Genomic DNA, 22,316 nt, shown 5'->3' with positions numbered 1-22,316 from the left:
GTTGTCCATTCTGGACTGTTGCCCGAGAGACAATTATTACATTTTATTTCTTTATGCCATTTTTGTCATATTTCAAAGCCACAGAGCATTTGTGCTAAATGCATTTTTATTGCTATTTTATTTTAAGGTGCTTAGATAAATAGAAGCTATGCTGTAATAATATAATAGATGCAGCAGTATTTTGCCCAAGTAAATGAGCTCCCCAGCCAAACTCACAATGCCATTTCTGTTCTATGATGTTGGCATTTAATTCTCAGTTTATTTGTTGGGGACTCACAGAACAGAATCACAGAATGGTTTGGGTTGGGAAGGACCTTAAAGGACACATTCCTCTATCCCAGGATGCTCCATTGGACACCTCCAGGGATGGGGCAGCCACAGCTCCTCTGCACAAACTGCCCCAGTTTGCTCTTTCCAGAAGAGGATGCAGATCCTTTTTTGGTGTGCATTTTTTGGGGGGTGATTTTCAGGCTGGCAGCAGGTGGAGCAGGCAGGGGGAGGATGCTGGGCAGGAGGGCACAGGCAGTCTGTGGCTCCCAGTGTCCTTTGTCCACACTCCCCAGGTGGGGAGCCACAGGGATCAGCTGCCAGCTCAGAGCAGGATATTTCCTGTCCTTATGGATTTTATGGTCTGCTGGTCACTTCAGATGATGCACAAGTTTAAACATGTGCCCAGCAAGAAATTTGGTGAGGAGAGGGAAATTCACATTCTAATTAGTTTTTCTCTCCAGTGTTTTCCTCGTGCTTTTGTTCCTTGGTGTACCTTATAAGGTTTCAGTATAAAAATTTGACTGATAAAAAAAAGGGTTTGAAACTTTCCCCATTGTTTCAGAGTCTGTTTGAATCTTGAAATGCTACAATTCCTGTGGTAAGAAGGAACCCAGTGCATTGTACAAAGAAATAATTATTACAGAAAGCTAAGCCAGTATTTTTACTAGCTTAGGGGTATCATTTAACTTGATTTTCATAAAAATCAGATGATACTAATTTTATGGATTTCCATTACTGCCACGTAGTAAAAACAGTGTGGGTTGGGGTTTTTTTAATATCCATATCTAATGTTTCTCTTCTGCAAATTAAAGTTTGAGAAGCAAACAATCCTGGAGACTTTTCCCTCTGAACCCAAGAGCTCAGATTTCAGTGAGTTTGTACTTTCTGCTACTTCAGTGCATGCAACTGTAAACCAAAACTTTTGTAGGTGAAGGCAACAGCACATTTGGGATCTGTGATTAAATCTGCCATAAAGCAATGTGTGATTACATTAAAGGCTGAACTTGTGTGCTGACCTGACCTCATACCTGCAGCAAGTTTTTATCTTTCTCTGAGCTCTGCTGACTTTCCAAGGAGTTATGGAAAGAGACATTTAAAGAAGAGTTGAGGCTGATTTAGATCAGTTTATTTCTTTTGCTTAGTCCAGGCTCTGTTTTTCTTTTCTAATCTCTAATGCAAAAAGTAAAGCACAGATTTATAAGTTTTGACTCCCAGAGTAGTATTTGAGTAATCTGACGTGTTACTTTATTTAATTTGAAAGATTTAAAATGGTGTTTCTTCTGAAATCCTAGATGTTCTCTGTTTTGTTTTATTTAAGTAGGCTTTGGTGTTTTGCTCATCACTATGGTGTCTGCAGCTAACAGAGCATTAATTTATTTTGCAAAAGAAAGTGTACTTAAAAAAAAAAAAAAAAAAGAAAAATTAATAACTCTGTAGGACAGTCCAAAACCTTGTGGAGATGTATTACTTTGATTATGTTTTCATTCTGGAGTAATTAAATAATTATAACTTAGAGACCCAGCTCACAGCTAATTAAATTTTGGACTATTTGATACATGCAGTGAATAGGATTAATTTAGCCAGAGTAAAGACTATAAATTTTAATCTAAGAAGTCTGCTGTTTAGGAAAATGGATGGTAATTTAACTAAATCCAAACAATTTGTAGAGCATACAGTATTCCCAGTGAACAATTTATTCTCAAACTTAGAGAAATTAAGTCAACAAACTCACTGAAAATTTCAAGTTGAGCTTGAAGCCAGAATGCAGCTGAGCATTCCTTCATTTTTGCCACTGGATTTTTTAAATTGATGTTTGATTAATGAAGCATTTCTTGGGTCCCTCTTTGTACAGTAAAAGGCTTGGTAGGTAAAAGTTTTGCACTTCAATCCTAATCAGTAATCAAGTGTTTGGGGGTTTATTCTTGTCCTTGCATTGTCCTTATTTAACTGATGAGCTTGCATCATGTTTTGACCCTCTGAAAATAAGATTTGTGAATATTCCTAATGTGTCTGACTAGCCCATATCACACCAGGCTGCAAGACTTGGCCTGTTGCTTCTTGTCTGAATGAAAAAAAAGAAGTCCTTCTAAGATCACAAACCCAGAATCCAACACAAACATCTGCAGTAACAGAAATTCCTTCTATAATCACAACTAAATTGTTCCTGGGCTCTGCTGTCGTTATTGTTTTAAGCAGCATTGGTATATCAAATGTGAATGTAAATATTATGTTGTAAATTTAGAGTGGGAGGAAAAAACTGCAGTATTGAAGCATAGGATTGTTTAGGTTGGAAAAGTCCTCTAGGACACAGAGTCCAAATGTTCCCCCAGCACTGCCCAGGCCACCACTGCCCCATGTCCCCAGTGTCACATCCACAGGGCTCTTAAATGCCTGCAGGGATGGGGACTCCACCACTCTGGGCAGCTGTGCCAGGGCTGGACAACCCTTTCCATGAAGAAATTTTCCCAAATATCCAATCTAAGTCTCCTCTGGTGTGACTTGAGGCTGTTCCCTCTCCTCCTGTCCCTGTTCCCAGATCCCAAATCCCCCCAGTGTCCCCTCCTGGCAGGGAGTTGTGCAGAGCCAGAAATTGCCCCTGAGCCTCCTTTTCTCCAGGCTGGGCCCCTTCCCAGCTCCCTCAGCATCTCCAGTTCTCCAGACTCTCTCCCAGCCCTTTTCCCTTCCCTGGACACACTCCAGCCCCTCCATGTCCCTCTTTGCCTGGGGGCTCCCAAGCTGACCCCAGCCCTGGAGGTGCCCAGCAGTGCCCAGCTCAGGGGTCACTCACTGCCCTGCTGACCAGCCCCAGCCCACCTGGGTCAGGCTGCTTTCCCCTGGAAGCTGCAGCATTTCCTTGTGTCCAGAGTTGTGCTTGTGTGTCTGCTGCTGTGCTCAGGTGTGGGTCCAGCACAGCAAAAGTGAGGCAGCACCACGTCCTTAAATTGTCCTTCACATCCCTGACTCCCTCTCCTGTTTCCTTCAGCAGAGCTGAGGAGTCAGCACAATCCTAGCAGCCAGTTTTCCTAAATGGCCAGAGCCTGCAGGCAGAGTGCAGGAGTGTCTGTCTAAACATCTGTGCTGTTGTCACATCTGTATGATTCTCTTCAGATCAAGTTGTTTTCCAAAAATCTGGGAACAATCCTTGAAACCCATTCAAGGGATCTGTGGGGGGAAAAAAAATATTTCTCTCATTTGTGGTTTGCTAATAACAGTAAATTAGCTCTGCATTGGTTCCTGTTTTATATAGATCAAGATTTGGAGACCACATTTTCTTTGAGTCTTATCTCCTTATCCCACAGTAAACTTGGAAGTCTTGGTGGTATAAATTAGAACAAGGTGTACTCCTCCACTTACATGAAAATCATTTTCTTTTAACAGATAAACAATCAGATCTTGTATGGAAGAAGCCACCAGAATGCTTCTGCAATCATTAAAACTGCCCCATCCAAGGTCAAGCTGGTTTTCATACGGTAAGAGCAGTTCCCATCAAAACATTTGTTGCACTTTATCCCATTCCATGACATATTTACATATTTACATATTTAGCTTGCTTTGCACATGCTGAACTTTCTCAGTTCTCTTTCAAGGTGAGTCAGTCTTTCCCCTGACTATTCTTCTTGGAACTGTTGAAGGTTTCTCCATAATAATGTGAAAGAAAAAATAAATCTAATGGAAATAAATGCTTATTTTAGGGGTGTCTGCTGAAAACTTGAGCTGTTCCCCTTGGGCTTGGGAGCTGCTTCTCCCACAACTTCCTAAAGTGCTTTGGGATGGTTCAGCACAGGGTTGGAGAGGGCAGGAGGTTCATCCAGCCAGGAGGGGTGGAAATGGTGCAGAGACTTGGGATTGCTGGGGGAGGAGCAGGGATGAGGCATGGGCTGGGTGGGAGTCTGAAGGAGACCTTTGTGTGGGCATCAAAAGAGGATTTTGAAAGTGAGCAAGGGCTTGTTTGTGCAGAGGGGAAGCCTGACTTTGCCAAGGAGCACTGGGATGGATTGTGTGGGAGGGAATATGCTAAAACATCCTTTCATCTGCATAAAAATTACATGTGGGCATTTTTTCTTTCGCTCCAAGCATGAAAATTTTTCCTCTTTGTACATGAATTAAAGACACCTGCGTGCATTCCCTCAGTAGTTCAGGAAGTGTTGCTCTTCTGACCCTGGGCAGGAGGTCTGGGAAGAAGCTGCCTCTTTCCCAGGACTCATACCTGCTTTAACAGGCTGGAATTTCATAGATGTGTATTTATGAACAAATTCCAGCTGTGCCTTTTGTTGGGCACTTACCCCCATGCCATTTTATAAGGTGGTCTCCCCACCAACACATACATCATACTTGATATTATTTTATATTCCTGGCTCATCCACAGGCTCCCTGTGAACAATGTAATAATCTGTGGGTGAATGCATATAAATGTGTACATTTACTGCCACAGCTCTGCCTGGTGCAGCGTGCCCAGAAATGATGGAAGAGCAGCATTAGCACCATGAGGAATGAGTTGCTATCCCTGGCAGCTCAGAGGATCTGGAGGAGATTAATTCTCTTGCCTGCAGCTCCTATGTTACTTTCCCCAGCCATTCCCCACGGCTCACTCACCATTATTTAATTGCCTGTGGAAAATGTGTCTGGTTGGAAGTTCCAGAGGCAAAACCACAACTTGTGGAAGCCCAAGCCAAGCTCCAAGCAGAACTCCAGGGGATGGGCCCTGTCAGATCCACTTCCCATGGAGTGGAGATCCTTGGTGTTTGAGACACAAAGGCCATGTAGGTTCTCAGCTAAAATTCTCCTTTTCAGAGTTTCAAGGCAAAAATTTATCTCGAATATTCATGAGATACTAGAAATAGATATTGGAAGCACCATTGGTGGTTCTTGTTTCCATCTCGGAGTTTAGAACAAAAAAAAATTTCTACTTTTAAATGCTGCTGCTGAGGTTGTAAAGTTCCATCTTCCCAGGAGCAAAATGTCCTGTCCTGCTCTTGGCCTTACACTGACCACTGATGGGTTTGTTGGCTCAGCCCAAGCAGCCACTGGAGCAGCAATAAAAGGGAATTTTCCCACTGAGAGGATGTCCTTAGTAACTGGAGCACTGCCCCAAACGTGGAGAGAAAATGAATGTCCCTTGTTTTTTGATGTGTTGTCGAGTTCTGGCAAAGACAAATTAGACTGTCTCTCTTAAATGTGGATTTTAAAGACAATGAAGAATTATTTGCTCTTCTCATGCAAACTGTGTTCCATGAGCCCAGCCTGTCTTGGTGCTTCCCATTCCTCCACCTCAGACCACAAACACAGTGGATGCTGCTGAGTGAAAACAGGAGCTGTGGCTATGTTACACCACACCAAATGGCATGGACTGCAGGAGTTGTGAGAGAAATTAATTCATGTTCATAAAAATATGAATATTCTCATTCCACCAGTGAAAAACCTGAGTAGATTATAATTTTCCAAAAACAGCAATCCACAGCCTAAAAAGGTCCTGACTGAGCTGATTTGGGGCATAAAAGCCAAACTGGTGGAATTTTTGGGCTGTTCCAAGTGCCCTCTCTGATACCCTGAGACCTTTTTTCCCTGAGATGGAGGATGCTGAGTGATAAGCATGCTGCTTTCCACTTGGAAGCAGGAAACAGCATCCAGGTTTTCCTATTCCTGGTGTTTTGGTTCATGTGCAGGGCAGGGGGATGTTTCCATAAACTCCTTAATCAGTTGTGAAAGAAGCCCAGAAATTCCTGGGCATAGAAAAGCTTTTCTGTGAGAGCTGTAATAACTATCATTAAATAACTTCAGAGAATCAAAGAATGGTTTGGGTTGGAAGGGACCTTAAAGATTATCCAGCTCTAACCCTGAATTTATTTCTTTTTCTAGACAGAGATAAAGGATAAAAGGCCCTCAGCCTTTTTGACTTTCTGCTAAAATCCTGACTTGCCATGTGTGCTATAAAAGTCTGTTCACACTTTTTTACACCCAGGTAGTGTTACAATTGCATTCCCACCCTTTCCTGGAATTATTGCTGATGAGACACAGCTCAGTAGCTGTTGTGAGAATCACAGACACCCCCTTATGTCTGAAGGCTGCTCACTCTGCTTTATGAGCATCTTTTCCTCAATTAGGTTGAGATGATTATTTAAAACAGTTGATTTTGGCCAGATTCCAAAATATAGGTCTTAACACAGCCCTGTTTCCCAGTGTTCTCATTAATTACTTGAGCTTCTAAGAGCATCTAAAAGATTTGCAGTTATAGTGTCACTTCCCTTTTTTCAGAGGCAATAAGGGATGTAATGTCTTAGTTGCCTTTTGAAATTCTTGTTTTGATTCTCCAACAGGAATTAGCCAGGTGATAATATGAGAAAGGGACTTGCTGCTTTTAGGAGTGTCTGTGCTCCAGTTCCCAAAAATAGGATGTGTTTCTGCCCATTGTGGGTTTTGGTCATGTAAGTCCATCCCTGTAACATGCATAATGAAACAATATAATTACATTTTACATCTGGAGTAGGAAATCCAGTTTACATCAGAGTGCTCTTTTACAGTGAGAATTTTATGATTCAGCAAACTCAGTGTTTTTTCTATGCTCAATTAACTGCCTTTAATCTGTTTTGGTGCTTCACTGTTGGTATAACAAGCAGATCAAATATAGCTGAATGCTTGAATCAAAGTGAATTCCACTGGTTTCAAACCATCCTCCCATTGTGTTCAGTCCTGTGAGTCACTCACCTTTATCCCTTAAAAGAAAATTGCCTTGTGCTGTGATGAACCATGAGAACTGCTTTCACAGTGAGGGATTTTTCTGCTTTAAGTACCATCTGTTACCTGTCCTGAGCCCTCCCACACTGCAGTCACTGCTCTGATGCTGCTGCTTCCTGTGCTGGGATTGTGAAGCCCACAAATCTGTCACCCAGCCCCTCCTTGCACTTCCAGGTGTAATCTCCTGTTATTTATGGTGATGTGCAGAGGAGAGGGGTCCTTCTACTCCAAGTGTCTGGGTTGTTCAGCACTCCCCATTGCTGTGACTTGACTCTTCTTTCAGAGCCTCTAGGAGTGACATCTTACATTTAGTGCCACTCTCAAATACTGCCATGCTTTAGAAATTATTTTTACCTTTGTTCAAACCTACATAATTGGCCATATTTTAAGAGTGTAAACTCCTGCTTTTACTTGCTTTGATTGCTGAGGCTTCTTTCATGTGGGAAAGCTTTAAAAATAAGCCCTGTATGTGTGCAAGTTTGAACTTTTCCTGCTTTCTCCAGAGCTGTTTCCTCCTCTCAGTCACACACTTGTGGGAACAAGCACAGTGTTCAGGAAATTCAGTAATTTGGGCTTCTTAAAACCTTTGATGACCTCAGCTGCAGTTTATATGAACATTAGTTTTTCATTTAAAATACCTGTGTGCCTGTGGCTCCCATGTGATTGGGAGTGGATGGAGAGGAAGTGCAGAACAAGACTGTTCTTGCTGCTGTGGGAGAGGTTTTTCAGGAAGATGTGCAGCTTTCCTGCAGCTCCTCTTGTCCAAAGGAGCTTCTAGAGGGAAGATAAGGATGAGAAAATACTAGACCCTGGTTATTTTTATATTTTTTAACTTAGCCAGCAGATATGGACAATATAAGCTTTGGATAATCTGCAAGACTTCACGTCCTGGTGTCACCTTGCAGAGGAAACTTTTACTCCCTTGTTCCACAGCTCTGTTCTATCTAAGACTTTGTGTCACTTCACAAAGCTATTGGGTTTTTCTTCTGACTCCCACAAAAAGCACCCACAGCCCTTGCAAAGCTGCTGTTCAAGTGCTCTCTCAGTGCTGCTGCTGTTGGCTGCAGGTATTTTGGCAGGAGGTTCTTCTCCCTTGGTTTGGATGTCCAGAGGACATCTGGATGTCTGTGATGAGTCAGGAGTGGCCAGGAGCCCCCAGAGAGAATTCAGTGTGTCCTGTGATTAATAAAATCAGTTGGGTGCTGGGGTTGCCCCTCTGAGTGGGTCTGGTTTGGGATTCCTCTTGATTTTGCCTTACAGCACCCAATTCAGCTTCCCTTCAGGCTTCCCTCCTGCAGCAGGGAATGAGTGCTCCCTTTGGATTTATATTTGCATGTGGCTCTCTTTAGGCTTCTTTTGTACCAAGTTTTTTGTGGTATTTAAGTCAGTGATAAATGTATTTGTCTTTGCTTAAGCTGCAGAGGTGTGCAGATGGAGCAAAACATCAGGAGTTTTATTTTTTTTGGTCTACAAGAGACAGGATGGGGAATGTCCAGGAGTCCTATTTAGATTAGAAAGAAGTAAAATGTAGTAAGGAATGAAGCCTTAGAGTGTGAAGGTTTAGGCACCTTAACCCCAAGCAGAATTGAGCACCAGTAACTGGGAACAGCTTTTTTGGAGGTGGTTCTGGAGCAACTGTTGGCAAATATGTTGAATGCTCATCTGCAGTCACTGTAATTTGAATATGATGTTCAGACTTCTAAGCTGTCTGCCCCTGCATCAAAAGAAAATGATTGCTCCTTTTAGTCATAAATAAATTCACATTTTAGTTGAGGACACTTGTGGAAGTGGAGAGCAGAAACAGCAATTTATTATTAGATCTGTCACTTTAAAATATATTCCCACTTTGATTCTGCTTTGAAGCATTCTCCTTTGAAGCAGCATTAAAGTATTTAAATATGTACGAGTCCTAGCAGGGGGAGATTACAAGTTGTGACACTGTGTAACCTTGGGGTTTTTTATATTTTTGCTTTTTTTTTTTTTTTCTTTTTCCCCATGGAATTACCATAAGTGGGTTTTTTATTGCTTGGAATAAAAATGGGCATCCACTTAAAGCTGCATAAAGGTATTTTTTTTTCCCACTGATGGAAAAAAATACAAAGGTGTGTGTGTGTATGAAGTGAAAACCAGTTTGGATAATTAATTACACCCTTGTTTTGTCATGAAGTTTCTGTCTAGCAATTCTTAGGGTATTTCTTACAAAAGCTTGTCTGTATATTCCTCTTTATTTCCATGTTTGCTCCTAATTGCACAGCATGCAGCCTGCATTGTGAACTGCAGAGTGGGGTTGGTTTTCATGCTGATTGTACTTCACATAAACTACTGCCAGGGAAAGGAAAAATCACAAAATCACTGGGGGCCTCTCCTGTGCTGATTTATTCCTGTAGGTTAGAAAAGCACCAACCATAATGAGACTGATGTCTCAGGAAGATAAGAGCAGGGAAAATGTCCTTGCCCAATATGCCCTGTGGGGTAAAATGCACTTGGAAATTGTGAAATGCTGATGAAATCCATGGGCTTGTCCTGGCCCTGTGTCTGCACCACGAGCCCACTCCCAGCCTGGTTCTCACTCTTGCAGAGCTCTGAGCAGGGCAGGGGAGAGGCTGGAGCCAGGACAGCTCTGAGCAGCTCCCAGCCAGCTCCTCTCAGCTGTGTGCCTGTGTGGCTGGAGAGAAGTGAATGAATCCACCAACCTCTGCCTGCAGGGTTTGCCATTCCCAGTGCCTGTGACTCCCATTTGCTGCTGGGCTGATTCACAGGGTTGTTTCTCAGTGATCAGAACATGTGTTTTAACCCTTCAGGGGGAAAATGAGACTTTTTTTTGTCTTTCAGGCACTCCCATAAAATATGTTTAAAAAATAATAGTCTAATAGTTTATTCCAGAAATTAAAGACGAAAAATTCTGCTGGTGTCACAGTAACAGGGAATGCAGTAAAGAGGACCAGAAATCAAACCTGGAGGAGCCATGAGAAGTCAGTTCCTTTCATCTAGAGCTGTACCTGTGAAGCCGCAACATCACTGATTGCTCCTGCAGAAAGGCTGGAGAAGGGACTTTGTGAAAGGGCATGAAGTGATAGGACAGTGGGAATGGCTTTAGGCTGGCTGGGGTAGATTTATTTTGGATTTTGAGAAGAAATTCTTCCCTGTGAGGCTGGGCAGGTCCTGGCACAGGGTGCCCAGAGCAGCTGTGGCTGCCCCTGGATCCCTGGAATTGCCCAAGGCCAGGCTGGATGGGTTTGGAGCATCCCTGGGACAGTGGGAGGTGTCCCTGCCATGGCAGGGGTGGCACTGCATGAGCTTTAAAGTCTCTTCTCACCCAAACCATTCTGTGATGATTTGCCTTAAATGATACCACTGCAGTCATCTGTTACTTGGTTTGGTTTTACAGAGGCCAAAAAAAAAAAAAAAAAAAATGCAGAGCTAATTCCAAGAAACAAATCAGTTTAAATGGCAGTCAAGGAAAAACATCAGCAAGGCAGAATGCTGTTAAATAAAAAACCAATTTAATCAAATGTCAACTTCAGAGGAGTTTCAAAGAGAGAGAAAAAGATGCCACACATCATAAGCATTTTGGAAAAATAATTCACTTTATATGTAGGGAGAATCAGCGTTCATTTCCTCTTCTTCCTGCATTTTATAAAGTCTCTTCCAAGTTTTTACATTGAATCTTTCAGAAAAGAACACAGTAAAAATGAACAACAACAAAAAATCTGTTATATTAAAACAGGTATAGTATTTCAGTAATGTGAATGTGAAACTATAAACAAGCAGTTTACAGATGTAGAGACCATTAAAAAAGGCAAAGTGTGAGCACTTCTATGGATGTGTAGGGACCATAAACTCCAACTGCATCCTCTGATAATCCACACAAAATTAGATTTCCAAAGGACATGAAGTCAGTGTGTCCCAGATGAGCCTCCAGTGGTCCCATGGAGGGATGTGATCTGTTGGGGAGCAAGGACCCAGAGCAAAAATGAAGTGATTTAGGCTGTAACTCCGGTAAAAAGCAGTTGTTTTTCTCATGCCAGTGAAGGTATTTTCCTAATGGGCAGAACCAGCTCAAAGGAGAAGTTTGTGCAGCCTGGCTTGGTGTGTAACCTGGTGTTGTTCTGTTGTGCAGAAGTGAAGATGCAGTCAACCAGATGGCTGTCACTCCCTTCCCACTGCCTGCAGGCTCCCACTCTGCTATTGAGGTAAGGTCTGTGGGCTGTTGTTTTTAATTAGAGACTGCTAAATTGCATAGATTAATCATAATTAGCAGCTCATGATAAGTTCGAGCACCTTGTCTAATTGAACCTGGGATCATAAAAGGCATTGGGTAGAGACTTGGCCTAATAGAGCTTATTTTGCCCTGTCTCTTTTTTATTGATCTGGGTGTTACTGACAGACCTGCATGGCATTAACAGCAGGTATTAAACTGGGGGAAGGAAAGCTCCAGATTAAAACCTTGCCCCCTCCTGCCCTGCTCCTTTTTCAGCTGCTCGTGCTACTTGTGGTGAGGCAGTTTTGCCTGGAATAATCTTCCAATGCAAAAACAGTCTCAGTGTGGTCATGTTGCCAGTTTTTTTTTTGTGATTCTTGTTGCTACCTCAGCCCCAGTGCAGACTGATTGCTCCTCTGTGCAGCAGGAATCCCTGCAGCCACCACACTCGTTATCATTTTGACATCTCAATATGGTGTAACTAAATTTTCTAGATGAACTACACGGTTAGCCTTGCTGTTGCTTTTTAATTCTATTTCTATCTGAGCTAATAAAGCAAAAGATGTTTTGTAATTCAATTGGGGTTTGGTCTTGCCTCAATAAATTCATGTGCATTGAACTCCTGGTATTTCCACGAGCGTGGCTGGGATCCCTCAGCACGGGGCCACGGGGGGAGAGCTGGATGCATCTCCTGTTTGTTTGCACTCTGGCTGCTGTTTTCCAGATTCTGTTACCCCTCATGGCTGCTCCTTGCAAACCTAGTGCTGTACAGAGCAATAACTGCTCACATTTTGTTTGGATCTGAGTCATTTTTGGCTTTTCCTCCTCTCCTCCACACCAGCAGTGCATCCCAGGTGCAGCTGGTGCTTTATAAATTACTCTACAACTCACAGAGTTCATTTTAGTTCTGTTGACTCTTTAATACCTGCATTTGTTCCCAGCTTTGCTTAATATTTGTGCCTTCAGGATGAAGCACAAAGCTTTGTTTAGGCACATTCTGTACTGTGGTCAAGTGGCTGTAGTTAAACTCTACCAAAGTGTGTCTTTGTCTGCCTTTAGAGGTAGATGCTTGTGGGTTGAGTTTCATGCACTAATGGCAAGTTCTTACTATTTATATTATGTTTGTTTTATAAGTAAATGCAGGTTTTTACTTCTAGCTGGTATCTTTTTATTATGTAAAATCAGCATAACCAAATATAGTGATGTTATACAGTAGTTCACATTGCTTTCCTTGGCAGCTCTTCCTGTCTTTAAATAAAGAAAAAAATGCCCTTATACCTTGAAATTATATCTTCAAATATCTTTGAAATACCACATAAATATTTAACATTGTGTGTTACATGCACCCTACATGTACCTTGTCAGATCACATTAAACAGCCTGGCTGCTGGAGTGGAATATCAGGGTGCCATAGTTACCATGGCTTATTGTGTTAGTTTTCTTCAGCTGCTCTCTTGATCTTTATCTTATCTCTTTATCTGCACCTTATCTGTTTATCTTTGTTATGTGGAAAGTGATAAACAGCAAATACACCTTAGATCAGGGTCTTGCAGGACAGGATATCTTGTGGTGCTTTTTGTCAGCCTGACCAAAATCTGCCTTCCCAGCCTTGCATCCCTCATTCACCCCCAACCTTGGGAAGCTTTAACTGTGGATCTTGTCTAAAAAAAACAACAAAAAAGGGGTAAAACTGTCTGATTTTTCTGTTCAGCTGTTATTTCAAAGCTGTTGTCCATCCTTTCTCCCAGGACCATGGTGGCACTGAACCTGCAAGTGGTGAGGAAGACCCAAGTTTGGAAGTTGTCATGAAAAGCCTGACTGATGAAGAATCCAACAAAGCTGTGAGTGACTTAAGGCAATATTTGATGACAATTAGGCTTGATTGGTTTTCTTTGCCTTTTTGTTGGAGTGCTGCAACACTTTTGTTAAATAATACCCAGTAGGTGTAAAAGGAGAATCAAACTCAGCTTTACATACACAGTTTGTTTTCATGAGCTGAGCACTCAGTATAAATTGCTAAAATACCAAGGTAAGAGTTTTCACCCAGCATTTTGGCCCTCTCCTGGGCTCTTGGTGAGTGAGGGGATTGTGTTTCCACTCCTGCCATCCATGTGGGACAAACTTTAGAAAGAGCCTGGTCTGTAAATCATCTTCTCATTTCTATTCATAGCTTCATAAATTCTGAGACCAAGATGTCTATTATCATAATCTAGTCTTGCCTCCTGAATAACACAGCTATAGAGTTGCTCTCAGTGATTTCTGCATTAAGGCCATAACTTGTGGTTTAATGTGGTTCTGTCAGTGTGCACTGCAATAAATACTGAACTTCTCATTGATCCAGATGCAGCTTTTTGTTGTTTAATAGGTCAGGCTCATGCATTATCAGGAATCTGAAAAGTCCTTCAGGGTGCAGCTCTGATCTCTTCTCTTTGCTTAAAAAAGTTTAAAATGGAAAACACTCAACCTGGCTAACCTGGAGGTACCTCAGAATTTGCTGAGAGAGTCTTTTTGCTGCCTACTCCAGTTTCAAGGAGTGCAGGACTTGCTGTGTTCCCTCAGCTAAGGAAACCTGACATCTCTGGATATTTTTCCTCTCAGATGTTTTCTTCCTGCTCCAGCATGTCTCCTGCAAGGAGTGTCTTGGGGTTTGCAAATATAAATTGAATATACATAATGCTCTGTAGCTAGTAAGTGTTTAATTAATGAGTCTGCAAATTCCAAGAGTTAGGAAGTGTTATGTGCTGTTCAAGCATCAGAATTAATCACCCATGGATTGATTTATGTCCCTAATGGATCACAAAAAGGTTGAGTTATTGCTGTTTGGTTATTCCTCTGATGGGCTGCAATATAAATGAATCAGAGTTTCCCTGTATGTATTTGCAGGTGTCATTCACCTGGTTTTATTGGAGTTCTTGCTCAACTTGGCAAGGAATTTTAGAGGGATTGCAGGATAATGTGAGAAATTGCTCAAAGACTGGAGCAGATAAAAATACATAAAATATGTTACACAAAAGTGAACTTTTGGTGTAGGCTGTGGTGCTGTGCACCTCTTTGAGTAGTGAATTTGATTTCATTGAAAAGGAAAAAGAAGTTGCAGCAATCCAAGGTAGGGTGGAGGGGGGAGATGCCTCTGGAACCACAGGAAACCCAGAATATTTTCAGACTTGGAGCAAGAAAGAAGGGAACTGTGGAGCCAAAGGGCACAAGTTGAAAGGTAAAAAAAAAAAGAAAGAAAAAGAGTTTTTCAAAACAGAGCAATGGCAGAGAGGTAAGAGAAGGCAAAGTCCTGCACTTGGAAAAGTATTGGAATTCCTGTAGACCCAACTCATTCCATGATGCCTTCTGTTGGGCCAGCCCTTGGCTTAGGGGTATAAATGGGTGAAAAATAATGGCAAAAGCCAGTTTCATAATTTCTGAGTGTTCTTACCATCAGGATTTAAAAACTCCATGGGAAGTATTTCAGAGTGGATCTCAGTTTTGGGAGTGTGCTGATGGCTCTGGCCCAAAGGCAGTGGGTTTGTAGGCACAACTAGAATTAAAATTTTGACTCTGCAGTGCAGCAGAACAGAAATTGGTGGTTTTGGGAAGGGAGATTTGTCTTGCAAATCTTCTAGTGACTATGGAAGTAAAAGAAAACAGTGCCTTGTTTTTCATAGCATGATGTGGCTACCAGAGCCTCAGTGCTACTTCACCATTGTTTCTGAATTTCTCAGTCATGTGTCAGGAGAAATCAGGAATGTAAAAGTCAACAAGTAAGATCAAGTTCACTGAATAAATAAAAAGTATGTGCTTATCAGCAGAGATCTTCCACAAGTATGTACAGCTCAAAGCATGGGCAGGATGTCTCACCAAGTGACAGCTGTAATAAAAGGAAAGTTAAAAAATTCACATCATTCTCTATTCATCTGTTGCTGATAAATTTGTCAGTCTCTCACAACATACTCTTTGTTGTCACTTCATCACTTCAAAAGCTATAAAGTTGTATAATGGACATCACTGTAGGCTTGGATGATAAGAAGGGGGAAGGAAAACAACTTTGTTTTTGAGCTGGAGCCAGTGGGAGTGTTAGGCAAAGTCTGTGTGTTTATTAGCTGAGGGTTGAGGTGGCCTCATGGAAGGTTCTGGGTTTTTGAGGGCTGAAGAAATCTGGTTTTCCAAAAGGTGTCCTTGGAAAAGAATTGGTGGAGGGGCTTTGGGATGCTCTGGGGAGATTTAATGTGGCAAAATGAAAATAGTATGTGAGAGTGGATTCATTTGCCTTTAAAGATTTGAACTTGGAACAATAACCTGTCTTCAGAAACAGAAAAAACATCCTTGAAACCCTGGCAAAGAGGAGAGGCTGTGTAAAAGTGCTTTTGGATGGGGTTGAGAGGCTTGAATTTGATAAAACCAATGGGCTGCAGGCTTTTTTACAAATGCTGGGTGTATTTGGTGCTTATTTTGTTCAGGCACCTCTAGCACAGCCTCAGTTAAAAGATCAGGGAGATGTAAAGGTGGTGCCTGGTGCTTGCTTGTGGTGCAAGATGAAGCTTCAGATTTTAGTCACATATCACAGTGAAAAAGGGAAGTATGAAGTAATTTTTCACTGCTCATTAAAACAATCTCTCAGAAAAATGACAAAGCAGCCTTCCCATTTCTCCCCTGACACCTCTGATAATACAATGAGATCACCACTTTATCTTTTTTCCTGTTATCCTTTTGGATAATAGTTGCAGTTGTAGAGTCACAGCAAAGCTTGGAGAAGAATTCAAGGGGAGAAAAAAAAAGATCCTGTGGGGGTTGGCATCTTTTAACAGAATAAAAGTCCAGCAAACAAGGCCAGTATTTCCAAGTTGAGTTACCTACAGTTCTGTTTACCTTTTTTCTTGTTTGACTTTTTAGGATGTGAAATGTAAAGCTGACACACCAGTGGTGGCAGATCAACAGGATCCAGAGGAGCAGCTCCCAGAAAATGTATGTGTGTTCAGGAAAATGTTTGTGTTTATTTTAACCACTAAGGGAGGGTTCTGGGGCTTGATTTGGGTGAAGATTGGGTCATTCATGGGGGGAAGGGATTAACTGGGAAGACACTAAAATAATTTTATTGATGGAAACTTAAAACATTACTGGCTCCTCTTTAAATGTGTGGAAATTGTTTTTCTTCTGTCGATTTTGAGGATTTATTGAGGCACAATAACCAGCAGCCCTCACCATATCATGCCCTGTGACTGATAATTGAATCTCTCTTGTTTCTGCTTTGCTTTTAGGTCCTCAACCAGCTCAAACAGCCCAAATCTTCCACAAAAGCCCTGGTGAGCTCCCAGGATTTAGCCCTGGAGCCAGCAGCTCCTTACCTTTCTCCAGAGGCAGAAGTCTCCAGCCGTGGTAGGAACCAGTGACTTTGCCACAATCTCATTTATTATATTATTATATAATATATAATGTTATATAATGTTATATTTATATAACCTAAAATGGATGTTTTCATTTTGTTTTCCAGATAAATTTGCTGAAGTTTTGTTTCTTTTAACATCTAATTCTAACCTATTCTAAGTTATTTAGAATTTGTGTTTGTATTAGTTGTTTGTATTAGTTGTATTAGTGTTTGTATTTTTCTCTCCTGTCACAATTTTTGAGAGCTTGAAGGTGTCTTTACTTGTTTTTCTTGACTTCTATATACAAAGATGATCTCATTTTCAATTGAAATAGAAGGAAGGATGATTTGAGTCATGGTGCTGGAATATGGCCTTACCTGCCCTGGAAGGAATATCCCTTTCCATCATGATCTGAATTGTAGAGGTTAAAACTGAATTAGATGTCCTCACAGCCTTTTTCTGGGAGCATTTATTCCCAGAACTCAAATCACTCTGGTTTAGAAACACCAGAAATGACTCAGCATGATCCTGTAGTTCAATTTTATCAAGATGAAGAACAAAAAAAAAAAGCTGAATTAATTGTTGTCGCACCATCCTTTGGTGGTTCCCATTTTCTTACTGTGTTGTGTGACTGACTTCTTTCCCTTTTTATGTTCTCAGGTGTCTTCCCAGCTCCACTGCCTGTGGATCCAGCAACCTGTCCCATAGTTCCAGGGCAGGAGATGACCATAGAGATCTCCAAGGGTCGCTCAGGGCTCGGGCTCAGCATCGTCGGGGGCAAAGACACCCCACTGGTGAGTCCCTGTTAAAATCATGTTTACTGCAGGCAAAGGCAGAGAAAACATGGAAAATAACAATGCCCTTAATAGGTAATTGCTCTAATAAATTGTTGAAGACAGGGAGGACAAGCCAAATGTAACCTCCTATAAAAGATTGGTGATTTTGTCTTGTGTCACATCAGATGATGCTCCTGCTTAAACTGTTTGTGTTTCACTGGTTTTTCTGCTGTGGTCAGGGGTTTCAAATGTGTTTTCTTTTATTTAACCATTGAATCAGGAGTTGGAAGCAGCTAAGTTACCAGAATGGCTGGGCTAGAAATTAATGTTGCAGAGGTGGAGCTGTCTCAGCAGGGATAACAGCTCTGTCTTGAGAGCAGAAATGCTCAGTAGCTGTTTAAACAAACTGATTTATCTGCCTGCCAGCAAAAGCCCTTGCAGAACAGAAGTAAACCAAAGGTGATCTTTCATTATTTTCTGTGTCTTTTGGCTTAATCTGCCTCATGGATATGCTGGTTTTTAAAAAAATTATCTTCAGATGAATTAAAATGTATCAGTTCAAGCATGAGCTCAGCAGATTAGTGATGCTAAGCTCCTCTCTGCCTCTGCTCTTGCTGTCTCCTCTCCACTTCCAATTTGTGAGAAGCTTTGCTACAGTGTAAGAGAAGCCAGATTGGGTGTTTTAAATGTCAAATTCAGTTCTTTCAGAAAAAAAGTCTGTTGCAGAGGTGCCTTTGCTGGGTTCTCCTGAATTCCATGACACAGAGACTCCTCAGGCAGTGGAACTGCTCTGGTAAATCCAGTTTTTCCCCAGAATATCATTAAAACATCAAAGTGCAGTGAGTGTCAGCAGGTACAGACAGTTGCAATGTAGTAGTCTTCTTCCAGAGGAAAAAAAAAAAAAAAAAAATGAAAAAAAAATTGAAAGGAAAGAATAAAGGAACTCAAAAGGAAAAAGAAAGTTTTGTTTTGCAAAGTGTGGGCTGGATCTTTTAGAGCATTAAAGCTGAAAAAGCTCAGGTTTTGATCCCATTTATCCCAGTCTCAGTTATGTGGAGCTGGGATGAGTTGCTCTGTTTCCCATGGAAATGGAACTGGGTTAGTTTTCACTCTTTCCAGCCAGGCACAGTTTTGTCCCCAGTCCCCTTTATTTTGTCAAGCTCCTCAGTGTTGAGTAAATTCAAATAAGTTGCTCAGTGTTAGTCATCTCCCTGCTTTTTCATTTAACTGGAATTTGGAAATAATACATGGCAGTCTGTCAGATGCAATATGGTGTGTGTCTTTCATGAGATTTTAATATAAATAAATGAAAATTGTAAATAACTGCTTTACAGAGCAGATGAGAAAAATGCAAAGGGTTTTATTCTTTAAATTGAGTAAATGGTTTTGGTTAAGTATTATGCTTTCATTAGTTTATTCATTAAAGTGTCCTCCTAGGAGTTGATTTTAAAAGTCTGTGCACTGGAGAGCAGTAACTGAAACCATGAAGGGAGGGAGGTCCAGGTCCCCACTTTTCAGATCCTCAACTTACCCAAACCAGTCCCTGTTTCTTTTCATAGTTCTGGATGTGCTCACTGAAAGGCAAGAAATGGTGTTTCATAGGAAACAAGGTGTTTTGGGAAACCACAGCCTGACCTGGTCATCTGCCATGTGCACAGACCCTCTCTGGGTTTCTCCATCATTTCCTCCTGCAGAGCAGCCTGTGCAAACCTTCTCCTCAGGGCAGGAGCTGAGCTGGGGCATCACTGGAAGAGTTTGGGCTGGAAACCTTAAAGATCCTCCTGCCATGGGCAGGGATCTCCCATTTTTCTGTCTGCTTTGTGCTTCTGATTTCTCCAAATCATCTTGATGCCTTCCTTTTTCCTTTTTTATTTTTTTTTTCTCTTTTTCCCCTGGAGTCAGAAAACCTTTTGCAAAGAGTTGAAACTAAGTTCACGTGACATAATGAGGAGTAAAAAGCAAATACTGCTCAGGGTTGGAAAGTTTCTGTCTTTCTGAGTTTCATGGCTCAGAGAGAAAATATAACAAAACAGCTCCGTGGAGCTGAGTGATGTATCTGTGTTGCTCTCTGTCATTTGGTTTTAACTCAGTCACACAGATGGACATCTTTTGTATTTTAGAAAAGGCAAAATCAAAAGAGTTCATCAGTCCTGAAAGTCTCATGTGGCAGAAACTTTGTGTCCAAGACCCACAGTTTGCTGCAGTGCAGGGAAATTAAAATGAACTGTAATTGGCTTCAGCAGAAGTGCCTACAAACCCCAGCTCCTGGGGTCTCAGAAGGAATTTATCAGCATGGGGGAAGCCAGGAATGCTGCTCAGAACGTGTCAAGTCCAAAATGGACATGGCAAGTCTGTAAAGGCCTCACCCATCTTGTACTAAAATGCTCTTGATCTGAAAATGCTGAGCTGGGGGGGCTCAACAGCAGCTCACATGGGATGGGAAAGCTCTCCCAGAATATTTTATATCTTCCTTGAGCACAAGATGTACAGGCCCAGCTTTTGGAATAATAAATCTGGCAGCCAGGGACAGGCTGCTTCGAAATGAAATATAGAGTGCAACTTTTAAGTCATAACCTCAGGAATCTCATCAGGAATCACCAAGTAGAGACTTGAAAAATACAGCCTGGGAGCAGGGAGGTTAATTTGTTCAGGAGGTTGGAAAGTGATGCCTTCACCCCTGTGAGATGTTTTTTGGTGAGGAGATGTCCATCCCCTTGAACTGCAAACCCTTCCCAGTGATGTTTTATGAACCAGGGCTCTGTGCCTGGGGGGCAGCAGCTGGGAAGATGTGCTTGCAGGAGAGGCAGGGAAGGCTTGTCCTTGGGAGTTGTCTTCATCCTGTTCATCTTCAGACTGCTCCAGCCCTGCAGCAGTTCTATTTCATTTCCCTCCAAGTGCTGATTTTTTATAAAGTTTTTTTTTTTCTTCACTCACTTTCATTTCACCTTCCCATGTACCCCTGAGAGAACACAGCACATGGCTTCTGCTTTAAAGCAATTAAAGTGCAGAGTGGAGCTGGCTGAAGCACAGGGCTTGCAGTTTGTGATTTTTACTTTTTCTTTTGGTTGTAGTCCAGTCAAACTTGTAAAAGTAACCTCAGAGTGGGAATTTAAAACAGGGGGGAAAAAAAAGAAGTGTTTTCAGAAACATCCCCAAAATGAGGTTTGAGGCTCTAATGCTGCTTTCAGGACACCCATGAGATTTTCATCTTGAATCCTCAGAGAACAGGGCATCAAGGAATTGTTTGGAATTGCTCATCCAGATGGGATGTGGGCTGTGTCCAGAGAGGCTGTGGGTGTTGAGCAGGGCTTGGATCAGCCTGGCCTAGGGGAAGGTGTCCCCTGGCAGGAGATGGAATGAGATTGGCTCTGAGATCCCTCCCAGCCCAAACCATCCCAGGATTCTCTGAAATCCCACCCCATTATCACCCCAGAGTGGTGAGTGCTGCCAGTCTACCCCAGTTAACAACTTGCAATGATTTTCTGCAATCCAGGACAGTGAATGTTCAGGGATTTGATTCCTGGCAGCACATGGAAAAGGCACTGCTCTGAGACACAAACACTTCTTTAGCAGGGTGGGGGCACTGCTTTGCTACCAGCTGGATAATTTAGTGATGGTCAAGTTGATTACTGGTGGTTATTGACTCTGTCTTTGCTGCCTGGGTGATTAAGGCACTCAGACATGCCAGAGGGCATCCAGCAGTTTCAAGGTTTTGGGGATGTTCCTCCAGGTTGGAGAAGCTGGGAAGGAGGAGGGCTCAGAGGCTCAGCTGGGGCTGGAAATCACAGCTAATTGCTGAAGAGGCACCTCTGGTATAAAAGAAGATTGCAGGATCTGTAACTTAGGGCTCTCTGGAGGTGGAGTAGGAGTGGTCATTATCTCAGCCTTTGGAAAGGAAGAAAAATATACTTTATCCTGTGTGGTTTTTGTTGTAAACAACATCAAACCTCTCATGCAGGATTTTTTTTAGACTGGGTTGTCTGCTTTGAATGTGATTTTTCTTTTTGTACTTTTGCTTTCAGCTGACTTTAATAAAAAGCATTTTTTAAGGCAATTAACAAACTTTAAGGTACTCCATCTGTAAAAGAAAGTGATCCACGAAGTCAGGGAATTGGAACACAAAAAATAACAGAATATTCCTGTGCTCAGCTAACAAGAGATGGTGAGAGCTGCTAACTCTGGAGCCTGATCAGCTGGGTTAGCCTAGAGGGTTTTCTGGGGAGCTTCCTGAGGGTGAGATGCAGTTTGACAGAAGAATATTTAGATTCATTCTGTCAGTCCAGGTGAGTCATCCCTTGAATAAACCCCATCTGTTAAAGAAGGGCAAGGGAATAATCAGGAGAGCTGTGACTTGAAGCTGCAGCTGTTCAAGCCCTGGTGTTTGCCCCTGGAGCTGGGAGGGATAATTTCCCTGGGAGGGCTCCATGCTGCCAAAACCAGGCTGCTCCTGCTCCAAAGCCAAGCCTAGAGCTCAGCTTTGTGCAGCTGCCAGCAGTGGGGACCTACCTGAGCACGAGGGACTCCTGTGTCACTGACAGGATCTCCCTTGGCTGAGCTTCCATCCCACCCTCCCCTCTTCAGCTGTATTTAAATCCAGGCAAAAATGTCTTTATCAGGTATGGACAGACAACATCTGAGTGATTGCACAGACAGACATCCAGTGCAGCTGGGACTGGGAGTGCTGCAGTGAAATGTGCTCACCTTGTAACTACAAATGAGAAGGGAAATATTGGTCCCTGGGGAGGTTCCAGCAATAAATGGGCTGTGGATGCTGCTGCTGTGAAATCCCCCACACAATGAATGGAACAATGGAATAAAAGCCAGGAATGGGAGCCCTGAGTTTTTAATCCTGGCTCTGGTGTTGCAGAGGGAGAGCCTGTGGTTGGGAAAGGCAAAAAATTCAATTCCTTCCCAAACCCTTGCCCACATTCATAAACCAAAAAGGCAATTTAATGTCAGGGTGGTAAATGCAGTTAGCTTGCA

At 42.2% G+C, this 22,316-nt stretch overlaps 1 protein-coding gene across 4 annotated transcripts in view; it reads left to right on the top strand.

The window, feature by feature from the left end:
- Positions 1–22,316, top strand: part of PATJ (PATJ crumbs cell polarity complex component) — a 133,985-nt gene that overhangs the window by 85,060 nt on the left and 26,609 nt on the right. For all 4 annotated transcript variants that reach the window (XM_056497075.1, XM_056497076.1, XM_056497079.1 and 1 more), the window contains exons 28-33: positions 3,649–3,740; positions 11,123–11,195; positions 12,952–13,044; positions 16,085–16,156; positions 16,450–16,567; positions 17,218–17,351. In XM_056497075.1, the coding sequence (XP_056353050.1) occupies positions 3,649–3,740; positions 11,123–11,195; positions 12,952–13,044; positions 16,085–16,156; positions 16,450–16,567; positions 17,218–17,351 (582 nt within the window). The remainder of the gene's footprint in view (positions 1–3,648; positions 3,741–11,122; positions 11,196–12,951; positions 13,045–16,084; positions 16,157–16,449; positions 16,568–17,217; positions 17,352–22,316) is intronic.

The sequence above is a fragment of the Oenanthe melanoleuca genome, chromosome 8, assembly GCF_029582105.1.
Source record: "Oenanthe melanoleuca isolate GR-GAL-2019-014 chromosome 8, OMel1.0, whole genome shotgun sequence".
Lineage (NCBI taxonomy): Eukaryota > Metazoa > Chordata > Aves > Passeriformes > Muscicapidae > Oenanthe > Oenanthe melanoleuca.
Note: the sequence above shows the minus strand (reverse complement) of the source record. Positions and strands in the feature narration are given on the sequence as shown.